General features: G+C 40.1%; 1 protein-coding gene across 2 annotated transcripts in view; it reads right to left on the bottom strand.

The window, feature by feature from the left end:
- Nucleotides 1–23,411, bottom strand: part of DNAH6 (dynein axonemal heavy chain 6) — a 1,211,389-nt gene that overhangs the window by 1,052,362 nt on the left and 135,616 nt on the right. Inside the window, exons 9-11 of one of the 2 annotated variants that reach the window (XM_069236637.1) lie at nucleotides 15,120–15,288; nucleotides 13,891–14,031; nucleotides 12,012–12,212 (exon numbers count right to left, since the gene is read on the bottom strand). In XM_069236637.1, coding sequence (XP_069092738.1) covers nucleotides 12,012–12,212; nucleotides 13,891–14,031; nucleotides 15,120–15,288 — 511 coding nt within the window. Of the gene's footprint in view, nucleotides 1–12,011; nucleotides 12,213–13,890; nucleotides 14,032–15,110; nucleotides 15,289–23,411 lie in introns of both variants that reach the window. The other variant, XM_069236634.1, reaches the window with a different exon arrangement.

Consider the following 23,411-nt stretch of genomic DNA (forward strand, 5'->3'; position numbering starts at 1 on the left):
GGTCATGAATGCCTGGAGACCACTCACTCTTCTTGTGGAAGTTAATCCCAGAAGCAAACCAATTTTCCATGTTAAAAACTTAAGAATTGTCCTGTGAATTGGCTTGAAGGGGCTTTTCATAATTTCAGATAGCACAGTGTTGAGTTGCCCTATTGGTGGAGGCGACTTTATGAAAGGAAATACTCTGAACAGCCCTTTAGGAAATTGCTTGATTAGTCTGTCTGATCATAGAGAAGGGAATCCTGTGGTCCTCTTGTATCTAGAAATTGCTGCCAGATGCACCCTAAAGGAAGGGTGCACCTGACCCTCTGTGGCGAGAGAAAGAAGGTATGGCAAGATCTGTTCAGGAGGTGATTAAACAGGGTGTACATTTGAGTTTTGACACCATAAGCAAAAACACTTGGATTTTAAACAATATTTATTTTAGTAGGGTCAGTTCTGGCCTTTGCAATAATATCCCTGCATTCCTGTGAGATGCCTAGAAGTTGAAGTTCATTCCGTCAGGAGCCATGCCTATAAATGCAGAGAAGTCAGGTTTGGTTGAAGGACCTGCCTGTGGTTCATTGATACCAGTTCCTTCTGGGGCTTCAGGTTGATGTAGCTGGCCTCCGACAACAGTAGGAACTCCGTAAACCAGTGTTGTCTGGGCTATCGTGGAGCAATTAGTATTAGCCCGCAACGTTCCCTCTTCATTTTCCTGAGAAGCCTAGGAATAAAAGGGATCAGGATAAAAGCGTACGCATAGATCCCAGGCCTCGCAAAATCAAAAAATTGTTACTAGACCTGCAGGTCGAGTAACTTCAATAATCTACTCGACCTAACTGTAATGTACGTGACCCGTAAACGGGTCTCAAACTGTGTGATCCTAGGCAAATATTTTATTTTACAGATTCACCTTTTCCTTCATTCTCACATATGAGTGCACTTTCAAATATGTAAGTTCAGCATTTCTGCTCTACAAAAAAAACTCGTTTGATTAAACAGACTAAACGTTTGCTCCATATATAATAGGAATCTAGCCCACATATAAAGTACACATGATCTGTGAATTGTCTTAATTTACTAATAGCATTGCCATCAGGGCAGAAGTATCTCCTAGTTTATGTTTAAACACTCACTTTTAATAAATATATTACTAAAGCATGATGTGTTAGCACACTGTCATTTACAGACAGTAAATTTCCAAGAAATGCCCACAAACCTTCTCACTAACTTGCAGCTTTACTGATAAAACTATGTAGTGGATTACTAATCTTTGAAAACTGGGTTTCAGGAAACATATTTATCACTTGCACATCATCAAGTAAAGTTTTCTTATTTGTTTTAATCCTATTAAATATTTATTTCATCGCACTGAAGAACAAAAAAATGTATTTTACAGCTACTGACATGTATTTGGAAATGTTTTACAGTGGACATAGTTTTTTAAATGTTTGCTAGAAAACTAGAAAATCCCACACAGCCTTTCATGTCACACTTTTTACAGCAGGTCAGACAGGTCACCTTACAAAATCCTGGAACTCTGCAGTCAGAATTAAAAAAGACAAACTGACTTTTGACCTCTGTCTCTGAACACAGAGCAAATGTAATAAGAATAAGATTTAAAGGCCTCTTTTTAACTTTGACTGAACAGAACACCTGTTCTTTGTCAACTCACAAGAAAGGGAGAGTAGGTCCTAAAAATAGCTCGACTTGATAAAAAATGACTCGCCATAGCGAGTGTCATAGTGAGTGGTCGATTTTTTGAGGCCTGGATTCCTGACTATATTATCAAAAACACATTCTGCCAAGACCCTTTTTGAGGATCCCAGCTTACGTACAACCAGTGTTTCTTGTTGTCTTGAGATTCAAAGAGATACAGTTTTGGCTTCTCCCATCATTGGGATATGGTGTTGAGAATAGATTGATTTAACTTCCATTCATGACAAGTCTGATGTGTTCTGCTTAAAGTATTTGCCAAGCAGTTGTTGGTCCCCTGAGATGTTCCGCTCTTATGTTTACCTGATGAGCACATGCTCATTTCCAGATGCTTTGTGCTTCTCGGTCAAGGGCTTGAGAACTCGTACCCACTTAGTTGCTGAGATAATGTATGCTGGTTGTGTTATCTGTTCCTATCAACACCGATGACCCCTGTTTGCAAAATTGCTTGGAGTTCCAGAAAGTTGATATGATTCTTTGACCCACTTCCCTTGTATCTGAAAGTCCAGTAAATGGGCTCCCTAGCCTTTTAGAGAAGCATCTGTTGTTATGACATACTAAGAAATCAGGGAAAGGAACATCAATCCTGATGATAGATTGTTGTGGTTTATACACCAATGGAGAGCTCTTTTCATCACTGGTGTGTTGTGGATGATGTCGTCAAATAAGAAGTCCACTTGATATATTGATTAATGAGGTCCTATTTTGACCCAAGTATGTATGGCAGACGCAAAAAGATAATATTAACCTCTTGAACTGAAAGTATAATTGCCCCCATTTTTTTTAAAGGGAAATATGGGAGACCCTAAATGTTATCGACCAATCTCCCTTTTGGACTCCTCGGTTAAATTATTAGGGAAAATACTCATAGAAAGGCTGGAGACTTGGGCAATTGATAGCCATATACTTACCAAGACACAATTGGGATTTACGCCCGAGGTTGGTACCTTCGAACAATGTATCAACCTTCGTCTGATAGTGAGTAAATACACCATAGCAAAAAAGGGCCATGTATTCCTATGCTTTGCGCATCTTAGTAGTGCCCTTGATCTAGTCAATCATGCGAAACTGTGGAAAGCTTTGGTAGATCTGGGCACACCTTTAGATATTGTTAGCTTTTTAGCACAACTATTTTATCATCTAACTGCATGGGTATGGTATGGGACAAATGGAGAGTGTAGCCCTGGCTTTCGGATAGGGAGAGGTATTTGCCTAAGTTGCGTACTAGCACCACTCCTATTTTCCCTTTATATCAACGGGGTGGAGGCCCATTTACGACAACTGGCAGTTGGCACACCGAAAATAGGCAACCGTCCGGTCCCAGTACTCCTGTATGCAGATGATGCAGTTTTATTATCACTGACTGCTAAAGGGCTCCGGCGATTGATTGAAGGCTTTGTGGAATTTATGGAGGAAAGAGATATGCGCCTGAACCTGAATAAAACTGTTGTAATGACCTTTGGGCCAGGGGAGGCTAGCAAGAAAACCTATACAGTGAAAGGTCAAAAATGTGTGGTGGTGAATAGTTTTACACACTTGGGTCTACATTTCTCTAATTTGGGTTCTTGGAACCGGAATTTAGAAATCTTGAAAATGAAATATGTAAGAACAACGAAGGCTATTTTTAGGCTTTTAAACAAAATAGGTAATATGCCCATTAACGAAATTTACAAATTTACATAAGTAAAACTATCAGTAGTGTCATGTATGGTTCTGCACTATGGGGGCTCATCTAATACTCAATTGGTACAAGTGATGGATAATACATTTTTACGTAGATTGCTTGCTATGTCAAGCACAACCTAGTCGTATGTGGTCAACAAGGAATTAGGATCCCCTTTTTTGGAAGATTCTATCCATATAAGTACATTATTAACATGGCATGGGAAAATGGTCTAAAGCAGGGAGAAAGTTTACAAAAGAGGTAATTAGAGATTGTCTAGCCTTAGAGCATCGAGATCAAATCCCATGGTTTGCACACTTGAAGAACTTGTTGAAAAGTATAGATTTGAATCCTAACCTGGATGACCCATTTGGTATTCTCTATTATAGCAAAAAGGAGTTGAAGAAGCTGTTAATGGGACAGAGAGAGACCGACAGGGAAGTTAGAGGAGGCAGGAAACCTACAGTTGTGTGATATATGAGTGCTTATAGTAGACAGTACTGTTCAAAGTTACATGTTAATAGTACCAAATATTCAAGATAGGTTTTACCCAAGCCGCTTGGCTTTTAGGACCTTGCACTCTGTAGTAGCATTCTCAAAACTGGGGAAATGGACAAAGAACCTACCGCATTGCACTTGTGATGGCCAATTTGGACAACCCACACAGCACTTTATGTTATCCTATAAGTTATATCACAATATTAGGAAGCGTTTATTTTAAACCTTTGTTCATTGCTAACAGATTGTATTGTTTCAATTAAATTTTTAATTATTTATGTCAATTGGATACTGTAGAAATCTGCTTTGCATTTACAAAATGTGTTGCCTGTGCAATAAAATGCAGAAAAGCATATACATATTTGGAGGACTTACGCTATGAGAACGAGTATCATGATGATAATTGGTAAAAGGATGAAATTATGGAATACTAATGGTTTTTGACTGTTTTTGTTTATCTACATAACATATGTATTTTAAATATTGCTTTTTTTTACTGTACATCTTTTAGGGATGTAGTGGATCCTGTTTAGTTTTAATGGGAATCAGGAGTTTAGCTTAGCCTTTGGCTTGCAGGCCTGTGCCCCCGTCACCTAGTGACTTTTAACCTACTTAGCTTGCTCTATTTTAGCACATTTATTACATTATTTCTTCCAAGACGGCTGCCATGTTTATAGTTAGGAAGACATCTTAGCTTCATGTTGTCGGTGCCATTCTGTAAAGGCATCACTATCAGCATCAAAGATAAATGAGATACGTACGTTGTCACATTATGTACTTTCCCACTTTTGTGTGCCAGTAACATAATGTACCTTTTCAGGGAATTTTATATATGATTGCCGCCCCAAGCATGCTTTCTTATCATTGTTTGGGAATATACCTGCGTCAGGGGTCCTACCAGATCTGTATAAATACATCTCACACAGACAAGATAATCAGAGCGATTCCTACCAGATGCCATTGACGCTATCTATGCTACACGTCACCTTGATGTTGACCCAGCCTTCGTGCTCCCACGGAGTCTGATCTAGAGACCTCATTCCAAGGTAACGAGGGTTGGGGGCTCTTCTCATAGACGTGGTACTCGCAGATTAGGTTTAACACACCTAGCGCTCTCTTTAGGTTAGAGATTATGTTCATCATGCTAGGTTATTAGGGCCTATTTCACATCTATCACATTTTATGTTATGACAAGATAATGGGGGTCTTTGTATTCATGACTCTTATCTTTACCATTCTTTTTCTTGCATTGTTATCCTAATCATTGCAGCCCATGCAATTTATCGTAGATTACAGTTTTGTTAATAAAACCTTTTGAACACTTTACTGCATCTCTTTCATTATCTGTGTTTGACTGAGATGTTGTTCATTTGAGAAGGGGGTAATCTCCGTTTAACCACAACCTCCTGAGATGTCGCACTCTTGAGTCCATGCGTAAAGGCTGCCACAAATCACCTTCTACTGTTTGGGTTTTTGGTGAGGTACTGCTTGTGAGTCTGGAGGGTTGGGATGACAGTTGCGACTTGTTGTAGGTTTAGCATAGTCGCCTACAAACACAAGTACAGTCATCCTTAAACTAGCAGTCTTGCCTAGAGCAAGAGTCAAGCTACGACAGGGATTTCTATCCGAATAAAGGTTGATTTGATTTGATTTGTTTTGATTTGAGTCGTCCACTTGGAGCCATTGTGCGTCCAGTTCCTCTTGGAGAGGCCTCATTTTTAGACAAGCATTTAGAAATAGGAGAATGGCTGATAACAACATGCCTAGGAGAGATTTAAGAAGGGAAACTGAAGTGGACTGTCTATTTAAAAGATCGCTGGCCAGTGCCAAGAGTTTTCTTTGTCTGTCTGTGGACGAGAATGCTTTGTCTTGCAATGTGTCTAAGGTTGCTCCTAGAAAACTGATTCTCATTGAGAGAGAATGGAAAGACTTTTTATAATTTACTGTGAGTCCCAAGGTTTCAAATGTCTGAAGGCAGGTTGTTGTAGCCATGGATGCTTGGTGAAGGGATCTTTATCAGCCAGTGGTTTGCCACTGTCGACCTAGGGAATTTGCGATGCCTGGGATTGACGAGGATAGGGAAATAGGCATCTTAGAGATCAAGGCTTGTCATTAAGGGCCTGATTCTAACTTTGGAGGACGGTGTTAAACCGTCCCAAAAGTGGCGGATATACCACCTACCGTATTACGAGTTCCATAGGATATAATGGACTCGTAATACGGTAGGTGGTATATCCGCCACTTTTGGGACGGTTTAACACCGTCCTCCAAAGTTAGAATCAGGCCCTAAATGTCTGTGATTGAGGAGGTTGAGAATTTCCTGGAGGGTAATCATACGAAAAGATTGTTTTTTTTAGGCACTTGTTGAGCTTCCTTAGATCTAGAATGGGGTGCCATTCTTCTGATTTCTTAATGACCAGGAAAAAATTCGAGTAGAAGGCCATTTGTTTTTGTGAACTTAGGACCTTTTCTATGGCACCATTGGTTAACATAACTAATGCTTACTTGTGAAGAAGATAGAGATGAGAAAGCAAGGATTGTTTTGGTGGAGTATGAGGTGGAATTTTGATAAACTCCAGGGTGTGGCCGTATGTGATGAGATCCAGGACCCATTTGTCCACATTGATCTTTTTCCATTGGTGTTTGTAGTGTGAAATTCTTGTTCCGACATGGCAATGCTCTGTGGATGATGTAACCGGTACTAAGATCTGGTCACTGCTCCCTGCTAGTGTATTTGGCCGACTCAGTTTGTTTTCTCCTCGGTTGTTGCTTGGAGTACGTCGCTGCTGATGGGTCTTAATAGGGTTGATTGGGCTGGTAGGCAGATTGAAATGGCTGCTGGAAGGATTGGTATGGCTGATACCTCTGGTATCCTCTTTGAAAAGAATATGCTTCTCACCCATGAGCTCCACAAAAGGGTGTCTTGCAGAACTGAAGAGTTCCCAAGGAACTAGCGGCTTCACTATCTGACTTGATTGCTTCCAATGTATTGTTGATATGCTTACCAAATAGAGCCTGCCCATCGTAAAGCATATCTAAGATCTTTGTCTGAACCTCAGGTCAAAATACAGTAGCTTTGAGCCAGCCCTGACGTCGGAGAATAGCTGATCCTGCCAACAGTCTGAACCCTATTGATGAAATATCCATTTTGCAATGTATAATTTCAGACGGCGACTTTTCCCCCTCCTGCAGACTCTTTTTTGCCTTTACTCTGGCAAGAAATCCTGATATGTGGTGATATCCAAACACATCTGGTGATCATATCTGCCCAGAATTGCCAGGAATTTTCTGCTGACATGATGGAGAATCCTTTTCTAATATTATTAAGGGGCCTGCCTTCTTTGTCAGGTGCAGATGTGTTTGGAGTGGATGGGTTTTTGGACCAGCGTTGAGTAGCTTGTGCAATTACCAAAATATTTTTTGTGGATTTGTAGCAGAACTGCTGTGACAGTAGCTGGTGTTGTCATTATTTTAAGACCTTCTTCCCAGACGTAATCTGCTATAGGGATTGCCCTCGCTGTTTTTCTGGGCTGCTCTTTGAAATAGTGCAGAAAACAATCAGATTGTTTAATCATGATCGGGAGTTGAAAATGCGCAGCTGCTCTTTCCATTAGTGTGTGAAACCCACCAATGTCTTCATGCGGGGAATTGACAGTCTGTGGTCCTGGAGGAGAAGGCGCCAGGATGAGGTAATAGTTCCATTCATTTGTTAAAGACTACGGGGGTTATTCCAACTTTGGAGGAGGTGTTAATCCGTCCCAAAAGTGACGGAAAAGTGACGGATTTACCACCAGCCGTATTACGAGTCCATTATATCCTATGGAACTCGTAATACGGCTGGTGGTATATCCGTCACTTTACCGTCACTTTTGGGACGGATTAACACTCCTCCAAAGTTGGAATAACCCCCTGTGTGTCTCAAATCTTATCTTTCTCATTTTAGGATGATGACAATGATGATGGGTGATCCCAAGGTGGCATGGCAATATGTGGCCTTGGAGTCATCCTTAGAGTAGCTGGTGGTGGCATAGGTTGTGGTGACTGAGGGGAAAGAGCTGATGTATCTACAGATGACTGAGGTCTGACGGTGGTGGAAAGCACTTGTAATAGTCCTGGAGCATGCTATGTAAATCCTGGATTAAGGTAGCTAGAACCTGGACCATACCCTGTTATGTTGAAGAAGGGAAGCATTAATAGTGTTACATATATTGACTCAGTTGGTCAATATATTGTGGCCTTGGTAAATGGGATCATAATAGTCCCCATCACCCTCTTCATCTCAGTATTTTACATGCAACTCAGATCGGCTGTGAGCTGCACCAAAAGTGCCCGGTTCATTGTCATCCTACTCCTCAACATCTAGCAAGTCGCTAGGTGGCAACAGGGACACCTTGCTAGGTGAGGTAACTTCTGGATGCAGCATCACTGAAGTGGACTGCAGTCTTGTCAACAATGTTGTGACAGTGGTAACAACGATGTGGTCAAAATTAGCATGGGTGGCTTCTTAGGCTTTGTTTTTAAGAATGGTATCTTTTCACCCATTTGTGTTGTGGACGGTCTTGTCCACGACGTTTTTGTCAACGATGTCATTGGCGTGGCCATCAACAATGTTATTATCTGCCTTGTCAATGGCATGGTTGTCATCAACGGTGTGGTCATCGAGGTGTGCCCACCATCGAAGGTGCGGTCATCATCGACATTGTAGTCATTGTCGACAAGGAGGTTGACGTTGTAGTTGTCATAGATGAGGTGGTCGGCGGTGGCAAGATAGTCGTCGACGGGCCGATGGTAGACATCTTAATCTTCAATGTCATTGACAATTATGTTTTTCCAGTCAGTTTATGTTTCCCCAAGGCTGGCTTAGAGGAGAACTGTGCAGGTTTTAATGACAATACTATAGATGGTGTAGTAGGCTCTGATTTAGATTCTGTTTTTCCACTCTTTCCTTTGTGAGAGGAGCCGTTAGACGACTCATGATGCGTCTTTTTTAAGACCTTCTTGTGCCCCTGAGGTGACCCATGGTGTGACCTCTCTCTCTTTTTGGAGTTTGGCTGTGAGGCAATAGAACTCTCTGTATGGTCCTCCTCAAGAACATCCGCAATTTTAGCTGTAAGCTTTTGAAGCCTAGGCAAAAGCCTTCCCACTCAATCTTTTAGAGCCTTGGTAAAGAAAGTTCTGCTAGTTTTACAGTCTTTTACCTGGATGAAGACATTAAATACATTCTTTATGAGGGTCTTCTGAAAGCATACTCTTCTTTCCACAGGTCCCACAAGGTCTAAAGAGACCTTTCTTCAATACTTCTGACATACTGGAACACAGCTGAAGTAATCTGGTTATAACCAAATTTGAAGAACTGAGCAGAGCTCAGGGAGACTCCCTCTCACACATGTAGTAGAAAGTCTGAGGGAAGATGCCTCTGCTGGGAGTGTTCTAAAGGTTGCGGTCACCTGATGGACTGAAGTTTGGTTCTTTATAAATGATGTGAATTAGCTATTAAAGTCAATGTATTTTGCTGTTGTAAACTATGTTAATTACTTCCACTGCTTTAGAGTACATTGTGAGACTCTCATCTCGATGACAGGGATGATTCAGGCTTGTGATTCTATGATAGATACTCCAGTACTGGATAACTCTGAAATTCACTTAAAAGACACAGTTACAGTGCACTTATGGTTATGAAACAATCCAAACCCCCCCCCAACCCCCCCCCCCCTGAAATTTCCTGAGCATGGTTAGGTCCTCAAATGTTGGCTTACAGACTTGTCATGAAAACCATGACTCATATATCAAATTCAGTGCTTATGACCTCACAATATTCATAACAAGTATGAGGACTTCAAACACATCCTTAAATTACAGCACAAACAAAGAGATCACACTTCATCCATAGTAGTAAATACAATTAACGGTAAAGTATTATGTCATGTCACTCACACAACAGCAATATAAACCATAGCTTGCACATCAACTGTAATGCTCAAGACCTCATCCTTAATAAAGCAGATGAAATTGAAAATGCTGGAAATCCTTTTACAGATGCTTTCCCTTACCAATTTGTCATAGACAACTACGACTACGGAATCATTTATTGTTTTGAGTATGTATTACTTAACTACATTTTGCTTTTAGGTATTGTGTATTGGCATACATATTGTGAGGTCATAAGCATTGCATTTAGTGTGTGAGTTATGGTTTGCATATTGTTATCCCCTATATGGAACATTTTTTGATCTACATACCTAATTCCATGTGCCTTATTGGGTTATCCTGTTCTTTAATGATGGGAAGCTGTGAGGCACAGAGAGTATCCTAAAAGGAATTAGTGTGTCACTTTGACTACAGGAAGAGGTTCTCACACAAAGATGATTCCCTCTGACCCCAGTGCCATATTTGTTGCATGTTCGTACGTGGCCATGTGTGGCAAGGTGCTAGAGCTGCATGGCCCCAGGAAGGACTTAGTGTGAAGGCTGCTTCTGCGATATGGGAGGAGAGCCCATGTCCCCAGGATTAGATACCTGAGCTTTTCACTACACCACCTGCCCGACAGTGGTGAGCTGTGCAGGAAAATGGACTTCACAACCCATAGTAACTGGTAAAACCACATTATCCTGTGCAGATCAGTAAGTAAGACATGAGTTGACCAACAGCATTTTAGACTAGAAATAGAGGAGTACCTGCATCAGAAAAGGAGATAAAGCCTTCACATCTGCATCAGAACTGTCCATGCAAAATCTAACTTCTGTAGCCTTGAGCTTTTGTAAGCACACAGATAGTATATCTGCAGGCCATGAACTGCAGCAGAGTTTAACTGTTAGGGTGTACTATAGCAAACCCATGCTTTTTGGAATAGAGCAAGGAAGTGAGATGTTCAAAGACTGTAAAAGTCCTGTAAAGCTTTGTATTAGTAATGAGTGTGGTAAAGAAATGTGCCAGACTATTGTAAATAATTTGAAGCTGTAAACAGATAAGAGCCATGTGGACACACTTATCTGACACAACAGATAAGAGCAGGGTAATGCTTTGAACAGAAATCATTGTTTGGTCAGAAACAGCCATCTGATTTCAATAGTTCTAATTAGTAATGATGACTGAAGTATTAGTAAAGGCAAACAAAAGACAACTAAGCAAGAGTATAGTCCCAAGGCATGCAAAGTTAATAGGTTATATTCTCCTAGGATATCTGCTCAGGGCACTGCCTGCACATTCCCAACAGCCCAAAGGAAATACTAATTTGTCCTTCACAGAAAGTCACACCATCATTGACTTCTCTCTGTATCAGTCTGTGTCCTGACTTTCACTCACTAAACAGGGTTTTATACGAGTACCAGTAGAAACAAAAATAAAAAAACACATTTAATTCACAAGATATGCTCTGGAATTATTAGTGTGAATTACCACTGAAACCCAAATAGCAATCACAAAAAAACATTTCCAAGCAGGCGTATACGTGGTCCTGGTACATATGTGTTAATAAATGAGCATATGCATATCTGAAAGTTTACCAAATCTGCATAATCTCAAACAATAACAGATTATATTAGGTTGCATTACTGTGCTGTCGTAGTATGGGGACGGGTCACAGGCTAAGACCACGCAAATAATAGATTAATATCACAATATTGGCAGAAGTCATTTGGTTTCCAGTGCTCTTAATCTGCCAATTTGAGCACCAATATGTGAAATAGCTGAATACTTTGGGGTTTAAGCAATCTAGAAAGCACTACAAAAATCAATACATTTCGCAATGTGTGTTTAACAGAATTTATTTTTTTATCAAAAGTAACAGATCAATAGTAAATGTACTTTGCTGAACTATACAGGTTACTTAATTGAGCCTAGAAATCCGAAAGGTATCCTAGAGTGCATGCAAAATTTTTATGGAAAAATATTTGTTTGGACTTTATTTTACAAGCACAATAATAAATGTGGAAAACATACGGAAAATGATTTCTTTAAAAAAAAAAAAAGTAAATGTGGATAAATATAGAGGGAAATGCAAACAAACCTATAAAACTGGGATACTTAATTATATTTTCCATAAAGAAAAAAATCATGTGACTAAGCACATAGATCATTTAGTGTAAAACATCTTCAAACCCTGTGTAAAGGAGCCACTCCAAACAACATATAAAAAAAACATCTGCAAACATACCTTTATTTGTTGAATAATTGTTTGCAAATGCTTGTCATCTTCAAACATTGTGGCTAAGCTTGGTCCTTCTCCACAAGTTTTTTCCTCTGGCTTGTTGTTTATGAGTGGGCGTGTAAAGGCATCAAAATAGGTATCAGGTACCAGATTGGAAACTGACAGGACAGTTTCCTGAAACTGGTAAATGACATCTGCCATGGCATCCTAATAGAAAATAAAACCGAAAAAGGGTACATGTTATAGGGGCATCACCATATAGGGTATGGAAATAAGTGTATATGATTTATCAACTATTCATTCTCCTCCAAACAAACAAGAACCCAATGACACTTCTTGTCCTTAAGAGAAAAGTCAAAAGTATTGAATTCACATACTTAACATTAACGGCTTCATTACAAGGCTGGCGGTCAGACCAAAGCCGCTGTGACGGTCCAACTGCCACATTACAACTTAGGTGGGGGGACCTGCCTAAAGACTACCGTCGCCGCCAGGATCACAGAGCCAGACGGGGTGACAGCGGTCTTGGTTGTAGTCAGCCAGGGCAGCGCTGAACTCATAGCCACTTGGCTGATTACAACCTTGTTTTCTGCCAGCCCTTTCATGGCGGGGACCCTACCATGAACAGGCTGGCAGAGATCCAGTGCTGGGGGCCACGGGGGGCTGCATTGCCCATCCCCATGGCATGCCTGCCCAGCACTGTTGGAATGTGCACTGTCTGCTTAGCAGACAGTGTGCATTCTCAGGGTACTGGTCAGCCCTCTCTGTGCTATGTGATAGCACTCTGCTCCTTTAAGGGAGCCAAGTGCGATCTTGTAGCACTGTTCCCACCGGTCTGACTGATGGGAACGCTCTATTTCAAGGTTCCTGCCAGTCAGAATGTTGGAAACCTTGTAATAGAGAGGGAGGGATGCTATCGCCATGGCAGTGGCGTCCTCCCCGCGAGTTTGGAGGTCCTGTGGTGGGACGGCCAAACTTCTAATGAGGCCCTAAATCTCATAAATTATGTCTGAATAGGCTAAATGGAAGCAAACAACTATAGAAAGGTCTGCACTTTGATTACACTACTTGTCTACACTAAAAAGTAGAAATTGGGGGTGACAACCTGGCCCATATGCAAGTGACTAAAATAGTGGTGATATCCTGCAGTGTTACAATCACTATTCATTTCACACCTGTCCTGACTTTCTAAGAAAAATAAACTGTCCTTTCTTATTTTTACGTCTTTGTCACATACTCTGTCATTAATCCCCTTGGATACTATGGATGTGAGGTTACTGAAAATATGATGCAGTCCGAACGCTGGGCAAAACATAAGCAAACAAATATATTATAGCTGCATTTTCAAAAACTGAAAAAACAGGGGATTTACTTTTTTATGTGAGAAACCAGAAACAAATATAAAATCAAGCAAATCTAAGCTTCTCCATGCAACCATCTTCATATTGCAAACACCCAAGTAAAACGAATAGTAGGGATGTTAATCACATAAGGACAGAGATTGTCAAGTTGTGTTTTGGCAGGAATATAGTGAGGAAATCTTATTTAGTTACAGTCCCTACAGCTATCATTCATTTTGTAGAATATCTTAATGTGTTGGGGTGTGTAAACAATTGAATAGGTTTTATGCAACCCATAATGCAGTCATCTGGTTAGATATTAAAACAGATCCTTGGCTGTTTGTTAAAAATATAATTCTAAGGCATGACACTCTTACTGAGGTAAGGTATCAGTTTGTCCAAATTTCCCCTGGCAGAGCAGTGACTAAGAATGCCCATTCTAAACAATCTAACCTAAAAAAGAACCACAGAATATAAACAAATCCACTTATCTATTAATAGTATTGTTAATATAACTGAAAAAACTCAGAGCTTTGGAAGCAAACCTGGAATTCCTCCAAAGATGGCTCAAATAGCAGTGCTTGAATTTCCAAAATAACTTCGGTGAGGAACATCGGTACTGGTTCTTCTTCAGTCTGTCCTGAAGGCGCAGACACGGAAGCAGGAGTAGCAGCCACAGGAGCTACCTAAATATTGGGGGAAATTTTGCAAACATAAAACCACAAAAACGTCATAGAACATAAATTGAAAATACCCCTTCCAGATCGTGATGTATTGTATGGAAAGCTGTAGCCTAGAAAGTAAGCTTGACCCATACACTAGAGACAGAGAATATTGATAAAAATGAGCTGACTGGGCCTTCTTGGATAGCTTACACAAGTGTTCAATTTTGTGACTCAGACTCTCGTCAAATATGAGCAGGCCTGGTGAGTGGAGATCTTCCATTTACATGCTACGCCTACATCTCCCCAGGAAAGAGATTTAACTCTTTAGTGGAGGTGCAACCGCTACAAGATGGATGAGTGGTTCAGATTACACTCAGAAGTAGATTAGAAACACACTGAGAAATTTAGTAGGGGTGGTTGTCAAGCTAAATGCACATTTGCAATTGAACTTTGATCACATGAGACATGTACAGTCAATGGATGGCCAGCCTTGACTAGATTTTTTATTGAGTCTAATGATACGGTACAAATTCATCAAAGATCGAATGAACAAAATGTATTTATATTAAGTCATGGCTTTTAAATATAAATATCTCTGTTTGCTACATTCTTTCAATATCTTATTCAAAATCAACGTTATATATTATTATATCATTCTTGTTAGTCATGTGCTAATTCCAAGCCTATAGCTAATATTCATTCTGTGGAACTATTCTAATCCCTCCTAATAGCAGGCTAGCTCTAATATGAAGTGTTGTTTCCCATATTTCACATGTTTTCCTATGTATGTATCAGGTTTCATTGTTTATATAAAAGTTCTTCTTGAAGCATTATTTAATTTTCGATTTTCTATTCCGGACCAGTTTCGACCCAGCAGAGAAAGTAATATGTCATTTACTGTTTTTTAAATTTCGATTTAGGAGGTTTGTGATAAACTGTGGGCCATATGTGCAGCAGAAACTGTCTGCACTGTTTCATATAATATGTTTGTATCTACCACCCTCTAAAGTTTTGTTGTCTTAAGTACCCTTATATAAAGGATTCAGAAGGTTCCTCCCAACAAAGTGGTCTAAGGAGAAAAGCAGTCTTTACCAACGCACCAGATGTACCTGTTTTTCGGGTGATTCAGGCAGCTGTTCTGAATTCCAACTCTGTATGACTTCATTAGGCGGAGTATTCTTCAACTTTTCTAACAGATACTCCAACAGTGTTGTGACGGACTTCACAGCTAAGATATGCATGGTGTTCACTATGAGATAGTCTGCTAGGCGGATGAAGCTTAGGAGATAAAAATAAATGAGTTATGTCCATATTTTTACCCAGTCTAAATTGATTTCAAATTAAATCTGTGATACATCATTGATCCATACAGTCGAATATACACTTGGTTCACTGGTATTGTAGTGGGCTGACTACATCAAAGACTTTCAGACATTAAAATGTTGCACACACTCTCAGCAGAACACTAAGTGATGTAGGCTGCAGTACAGTTTGTGCCACCAAAGGAGCTGACGATGATCACTGCCCGGTACTCCTCCCTTAAAATGGTACACCTTTCAATTGTCTTTGTATTACATTTACATTTTTCATGTCTTCTGTCTGAAGTCAGCCTGAAAGCGGTAGTGTAAAACCTGTGTGTTCTGTTTAAAACAATGGTTGTTCTTTTGGGCGCAATTTAAATGTCAAATTAATTATTTAAAACGTTGAGGTTGGCCTACTGTAGTTCCGAGAAAGATCAGAGTGCTACCACCTAACATACGCCTAAGGTGTGACAGCTGAAAAGAAAAACTTTTTGGGACAGAATGTGAGATACTTTTTAAAACACAATTAACAGTTAATGAACAAATCAGAAAAGACAGGAAAAAAACAAAAAACGCAAAATCTGAATTTTATACCTTCAGGTGGACCGCAAGGAGTATGTTTTTACAAATGACCAGAGGGAAAGTATTGTGAATGTATTGTCAATTCACATGGCAATTAACATATCACTAGATTTGTTTCTGATGCTGAAAAAATTTAGATGATTGTAATCACTGTGTTAGACGAAGGTTATATACTTTCAGTAATGCAGTGCTTGCTTGCTTGCCTTGGCAGGTAGATCTTGTAACTTTTGGAGAATGGCAGACTCGCAGCTGAGGACTCAAGAATGTTCTTTACCACAGAGTGATAGGGTTAGTGGTGCCCACATGTTCCAATATAACTCACTGGCTACAAAAACAAGGTGGTGTCACAGTAGATGAGCAGGCCAGTTTTGTCAAGCGCCTTTTGTTGCAGGAATGTCCTATTATGCTAGACATCAAACGATTGGGAGCACTGACAATAAATACTCTTCAGACACAATACAGTATTCAAGGGGATCATAGTACAAAACATTTTCTTTTCATGGCTTGAGTTTACTCTGAATATTCGTGATGTTTGAAAGATTCTGTAGCATCACTGCTAGAAATTGGGTTTATGGTTGACTGGGGTATGAGACCCGTTCAAGCAGCAAATACAATCCTAATCCAGGTAAGGTACAGGCAAACCCTAAATAGACCTTTGCTCACCCTCTGCTAGCTTGGAACAGAGCAGTTAGGCTTAACTTACAGAAAGCGTGTAAAGTATTTGTGTTACACTTTAAACAGTAAAACAGAGAAAACACCACACAAAAAGATTTCACAACACGTTAGAAAAATAGATCTGAATTTGAAAAATAAAACTAGACCAAACAACAAAAATTCAATCAGTGGAACCGTATTTATGAATTTTTTAAAGTATAAACTGCATTAGTGCCTAAAAGCATAGAGTGACAATCGCAGCTAGCTGGCTGTGCTGGACCAGATCAAAGTCAAAAGTCCAAGCCGACTGTGATGGAGTATGGGTCGGATATGATCCCAGGTTAGTCTAGGTGAGGGCAGTGTCGCTGGTGATGGTGGACGGGTGCGAGGAGATGGGCTGGAGCCTCGCAGTGGCGATCCACACTAGCAGACAATGCTTGCGGTGCAAAGACACAGCCTTGCGGCTGCTTGTGCTGCATTTCCAGGTGAGCGAGGAGGTTCTGGAGCGAACTGGCCCATTCACATTCACAAAAAGCCTAAAAGCTTGAATTTAAGAGTGTAAAAAGCACTTCCAAGGGCAGAGGACCTGGGGGTCAGGAGCTCATTGAAGACAGGTCCAGGAGCTGTGGGCAGCCTGTCATGCCCCTGAGGCTCAGATCAGGAGGCCGGCAGGCTAGGCCTTTGAGTCACTCTGGGGTCCTTTGTTCAAGATAGGTTCCAGGTCCAGTTCTTCATCTTCAGGCACGAGGGCAGAAAGCATCAGGTCAGCAGCTCCTTCAGAGCAGTCTAGCACAGTGGCAGGCCTTCAGCATCACAACAGTCCTTCTTCCTGACAGAGTATTCACAGGTCCAGAAGTGTACTGAAGTGATGGTGTCTGAGGTCCAATTTTTATACCTACACCCAGTCATTTGACCTGAGACAGGCGACTGCATGCACCAGATGGCTAAGCCAGGAAAATGCCAACTTTCTAAACGTGACATTTTCAGAACTGCAATTTAAAACCTGGACTTCACCATAAGTTAGCATTTTAAATTGTGTTTCCGAAGACACCAACCTTGACTGGGTTATCTCTTCCCATTTGGAAATTACATTTATAAAGGTTAATAAGGCAATCTTAATGTTAGCCTAAGGGAGTATTAGGCTTTGCAGTAGTGAAAACAAATGTAAGAGTTTTTCACTCCTAGGACATGTAAAACTAAAATGTACATGTCCAACTTTTTAAGTACATTGCACTCTGCCCCCTGAACTTCCCAAGGCCTAATTTAAGGGTGACATATGCATTAAAAAAGGAAGGTTTGGGCCTGGCAAAAGGTTTATATTGCCAGGTCTAAATGGCAGTTAAAACTGAACACACAAGCTCAGCAATGGCAGGCCTGAAACATGCTTAAAGGGCTACGTAGGTAGGTGGCACCATCAGTGCTGCAGGCTCAGTAGTAGCATTTAATTTACAGGCCCTAAGCACACGCACTGCACTTCACTAGGGACTTATAAGTAATTTAAATATGCCAACTGGGGATAAGTCAGTATTACCATGTTTAGAGGAGGAGCACAAGCACTTTAGCACTTGTTAGCAGTGGTCAAGTGTTCAGAGTCATAATACTAGCCAAAACTAGGTCAGAAAAATGGTGGAGGAAGGCAAAAATCTGGGAGGAAGACCACCCTAAGGCTAACAGGTCTAACACCCACCTAACAGTTTGAATGGGGTTCTCAGATAACAATATGCAGGTAATTAATATGCTGAGCCACCAATCTTCATCTGTGCTGGTATTCAAGTACAGGAAATGGTGCCCACAAATGTATGGAGAGAACACCAAGTAGCAGCCTGGCCAATTTCCTGTAAGGGCATCCTTAATTAAAAAGCAGCAGTGGCCACTCTACTTGTAGTAAAATGCATGGTCATTGCCTCTCTGGAGGTGGGTGCCTGATAGCACTCCCTGGTGCATGCCATGCACCATCTTAAAATTGGTCTAAATGGGGCAACCTCTCCACTTCATTAAATGGATCTGGTAGTGGCTGAATTAACTTATTCACATGAAATCGCATAACCAATTCCTGCCATTCATGTGTTAGAATTTTATTATGTTTCCAAATTAGCGAGGTTTGCAATCTACTATCACTGCAGGGCGTTTGCACTAAGCACAGACTTGGCATGCTGTGCTATTGTTTCAAAACCTCTTTTGTGATTATAAAAGCTCTTGTCCCTTGAACTCTCTGGAAACCTACTAAACAGCATTTGGTCATGTATTAAAAACAGTGTAATGCAAGAATATCCATCTTTTCTAAGGATGTCTGCACGAAATACAAAATAAGGATGCAAAATGTCTTTCTCTTCACCTACATGTTTTTGACCATTGGGTCTAAAATGGGTCTATTATACAACATTTAATATATTGTTTAATATATTGTAAATGTTCCTTTATTGCTTCACATTAACTGTTGTTTCCATATATTTGGATTTAATTCTGTTCTCTATATTTCTTGTCTGCATTTTAGTTGCTTTTTTATTTCGGTCATATCTATTGTGCAAGAATATTCATCTACTGCAAGAACATTTAGAACTCAAATGTTTTTAATTCATTCAGTTCGCTACATGTTGTTAGTTAATATTAACCACTATTAACCAGTAAACAAATAAGTGATGGATGGAAAGCTTGACATAATCTCAGCCACTTGTGATTACTTGGGCTGCATTCCAATCCATCATCACTTTTTTGTATGCTTTAGTGTGCTGCCCTAAGTGTAGGTCATGTGCACACTGTGTCACTGGAACCAAGCTATACCTGGCTGATGACCTCTAACTAAGGCAAAGCCAGTCCTGGGTTGCTTATGTTCCTGTTCGTGGAGGAGCTAGCCTAGCAGTTCAGACCGGTGTTGTTCCAACTTGAGCATGGTCAAGACTAATTTGCATATGGCTGGGTCCAAACTGAAGGGGCATGGTGTGCAAAATAATGATGGACAGGCATTTGGCCCGAGTAATTTCTAATGGCTGAGATTAATTCAAGTATTCCATTCATAGCATTTTTGTATACCTGTGGTCACTAACGGCACTGTTGTCAGGGTAGAGGCGGGGGCAAGAATGGTTCTCTGGGCCGGATTCAGAAAAAAGAAGGTACACTTTTGTGTAAGTGTACTATTATTTTGTGTTTACAAACTACAAGTTAAAAGTAAGTTTACGCCTGCAGAGACTACGCGGTCAGGGCAGAGAATTAGCGCATTAAAAGATACACCTGGTCTATCACAAAAGGGGTACGTTTACCATTGTGAATCAGCCTTATCACTTTTAATATGTACCTCTTAGTGCAGGCCATAATGTGACATATTAATGTCAATGCCTCCACTTATTAAAGAAATACATTTTTTGAATTTTGAAGAGGCTTTGTTATTTTATACAATGGCTGTTGTAGGATTTATATAGTAAACATTTTCAGGGCTCATGCACAGCGTTTAACAGCCAAACCATACTCTTGGCTTGTCTCTGACTCGGCTCTTGTTAATTTGTTGGCTCTCCCATCTCTATCATGTTGTGATTATTCCAATTATTGTGGTACATTGGATGAACAAGAGGGAGTGAATCAGTGGTCAGTTAGATGTGAATGGAGTCTGAGAAAGCTTGAGATATTCGGTATGATTGTATGAACAAAGTATGGAAGCATTTGGGAATGAGGGATTACAAAGGAGGGAATGAAAAAAAAGAATGAAAGCAAAATATCTTCCTAAGAAAGAGTACCACTGTACAGGTATTATTTTATATAGATGACATATGACCTGTATTAAATTGGAAACACTTTTCTTAATTACATTTGTTCGAACTTCACAATTTTTAATATTTTGTCTATATATACCTTTTGGGTGAAGGATTCCTTCTAGATGAAGTAAAGAAAAAGCATCATGAAAAAGTGAACCCTGGGTAAAGATTAAGAACAAATTAACAGGATGTTGAGAAGTTCTGAGACAAATAAATGTTTTTCATAGACTTCCTTAGAAAGGAACAGTGAATAAACAAACCATGGTATGGAAGAGAATGAAGAGGAAGTGAGGCTGGGACATACAATCACTATGCCCCTCCACAAGGCCACAGCAGTGCCTATTGTCCACGGGTGGAGCCCACAGCAGCTCCTGGAGGTCTCCACTATGGACCCTGCCAACGTTGGGCATAGCCAGCGCCTGCTACTAGAAACCTCCACAGCAGTGTCTGCTTGTTTCCTCAGTGCATGTACGGTGGCACCTGTGGCTTCCCTATGATCTTGCTGGCTGTGTAATGAGTGGTGCCCACCATGCCCCTGAGCAGCGTGGCCTCACTTAAACCTAACAGTCTCTCTTCAAGATGACACTGCGTGTTTTGTTCTCCATGACAGTAAGCCTTTGCTGCTGTTGACAACATCTGATTCTTTTGCCTTTGAAGCCAGCCCCGCAGTATATTTGAAAACACAATTGGTTTCCTTGGCAGTGGAGGTGGTTTAGCTGCTGGTGCTAATTGCTGTGTTGTTCCCGAGTGTTCACACCTATGGAGTGCAGCTGCACACTTTTTCCATCATTCTGCCATTTTGGTTTCCCTTTTTCCTTACTCCACTCGTCCAGTTCCTGAAACAAATTTGCTAAATGTTCTATGAGGAAAAATATTTTCTTTATCTTATACTGACTTAAATGATAATGACTCACACACTGTTCTTTTAAACATTTTGTTCTAGGTCATAGTTTCCTGTGATTAAAAAACGATCTGAACTTTGGCATTCAGTGTGTTATAACTCTTCCTGAATACTTTTCAATTTGTTGCTCACTTGGATGCTTCTTATAATTTCCTAATTTCCACCACACTCAAGCCAACTGTTTTGCCTCTACATGCAACCACTAGAATGCTGTCAATTGTCTAGAGATGTTTTTCCTGGAATTTGGGTTATTTCCTCCGAAGATGGTTGTCTAGCTCTTGTCCTGTCTTTGGAAATGGCTTGCTTTATCTTTGCCATAAAAAGACCCCAACTGACATTCTAAGACCAGCTCTTGACAGTCTGAATCTCCAGGAGCAAAGGAATGTATAAGGAAAGTAATAAAACATATAGATGACATGAGCAAAAAGAAAGACGTTAGCAGAAAAGAAAAACAGTGAAACAGCATTAAAGTGGGTGAAGCAAGAGTGACACTGGAGAAAGTAGGGAATAACAGTAGGTGACATGGCAGGAAAAACATGAGATGGAAAAGTGAGGAGTAGTTCAAAAGAGAGCTTGAAAAATGTTGGGGGTAAAGAAAGGTAAGGTACAGAAATATGGGGAAAACCAAAGGTTATAAGTTATTGGGATTGTGGTCTACTAGTACTTTGTTCTAGTCCAATGTAACCAATGTGGGCATGGCTGTTATAAGCCTGATGTATAATAAAACGTAACAAAGAGCAATTAAAAAATAAGATATAGGGATGTAGGTTCACAAGGTGAAAAAGGAGTGGTGTAAACGAGGCATAAAAAGAAAGGGGCTAAGCAAGGGGATGAGTGTGAAAAATTACATTAAATGGTTTAATTATTAGTGCCACCAAAAGTTCACTTTCCTGCAAGGTACATATATAAATAGGGATGTATGCGTAAGTATATTGGTAATATAATATCTAAAAAATAAAATTACTTCTGTCTGTAGTAACGGATACACACTGGAAAACCACTAAATGGTGAGTGGAGGTATTAGTAACGCTTGCAGCATAAGCTTCAGTGCAGTATATCTTGAGGTTTTATTGACCTGGATACCAGTATAGCAGATGGTTCCTATTCTGTGTACCTACCAGGATGAAGGACCTATTGTATTAGCTCCACTCACCAATAAGTGATTTTCGAGGATGCATCCCATAGATTTTGTCCTGAGGAAGACCCGGTTTCAAAGTATATATGGGGCTAAATGTTGACAATGAAAAAAAGTATGAGCTTGATGCAGATTGACTGTTAGTGGGCAAAGTAAGAATTTGACAAATTTCCCCATTTGACTAACTTTGAACGTAATATTTCACTGGCTCTTATTGTTGTAATATATGTTGTACATTGTTTTTTGTGATTTCACTGTCAGGAGCACTACACTAACTTCACAGTGTGGAACACCCAAATATAATGTTATGGTCTTACAATTCTTAAATATAGTGTGTTTTGGCTAAATCGTATGTTGTTGTAAGTCACTACACAATCTACTAAGGGGGATTCCTTGGACCATTTCCTGAATAATTTGTTGTTTAAAATGCTTTTTTGTTACTTTCCGAGCACAATCATTCTGGAATTATAAATGAAGTGTGTTACGAAGCAGGCGGAAAACATAGCCCCAGCAATCCAGGTTCCACCAATTAGAGGAATCCTGGTCGGTCAAACAGATTTGCAAATCTGAGAGGTGCTGAGCCTTTATAAATGTTTGTGGACCCTCACCAAATTTGCAGGTAGAGATTATTCTTATGCATGGGTCTGAAGAAGCCCCAACTAATGCCAGCATGTGCACAATGGCAAGTATTCAGTATTGAAGAGCTTGTTTTGATTGCCTAGGCAGAAATCATTTACCAGGTACAGAGTCCACTGCAAACCAAACCTTCCCACAAGCAAACAAAAAGAAAAAAAAGAAAAAATCACATTTTAAACACAACTTTTATGGTGCCCCAGATTACAAATGTTTTTATTTAAATAAACGTAAAATACTCTCACTAATCCATTAGAAACTGTCTTGGTTGCAGGTCATTTTGCTTTGTTTTATTCAAGAAATTATTCTTGGACCTACCCAGTGGAAAGAGAGATATTTTAATGGTTGTGAATATGAGGAATATCCAAACTAGATAAATGCAGTTGTGCATTCACAGTCATTAGAGAATTAGAGTTTCAAATTGATCCCCTTCTATATTTCATAAAATA

This window comes from Pleurodeles waltl, chromosome 1_2 (genome assembly GCF_031143425.1).
Source record: "Pleurodeles waltl isolate 20211129_DDA chromosome 1_2, aPleWal1.hap1.20221129, whole genome shotgun sequence".
Lineage (NCBI taxonomy): Eukaryota > Metazoa > Chordata > Amphibia > Caudata > Salamandridae > Pleurodeles > Pleurodeles waltl.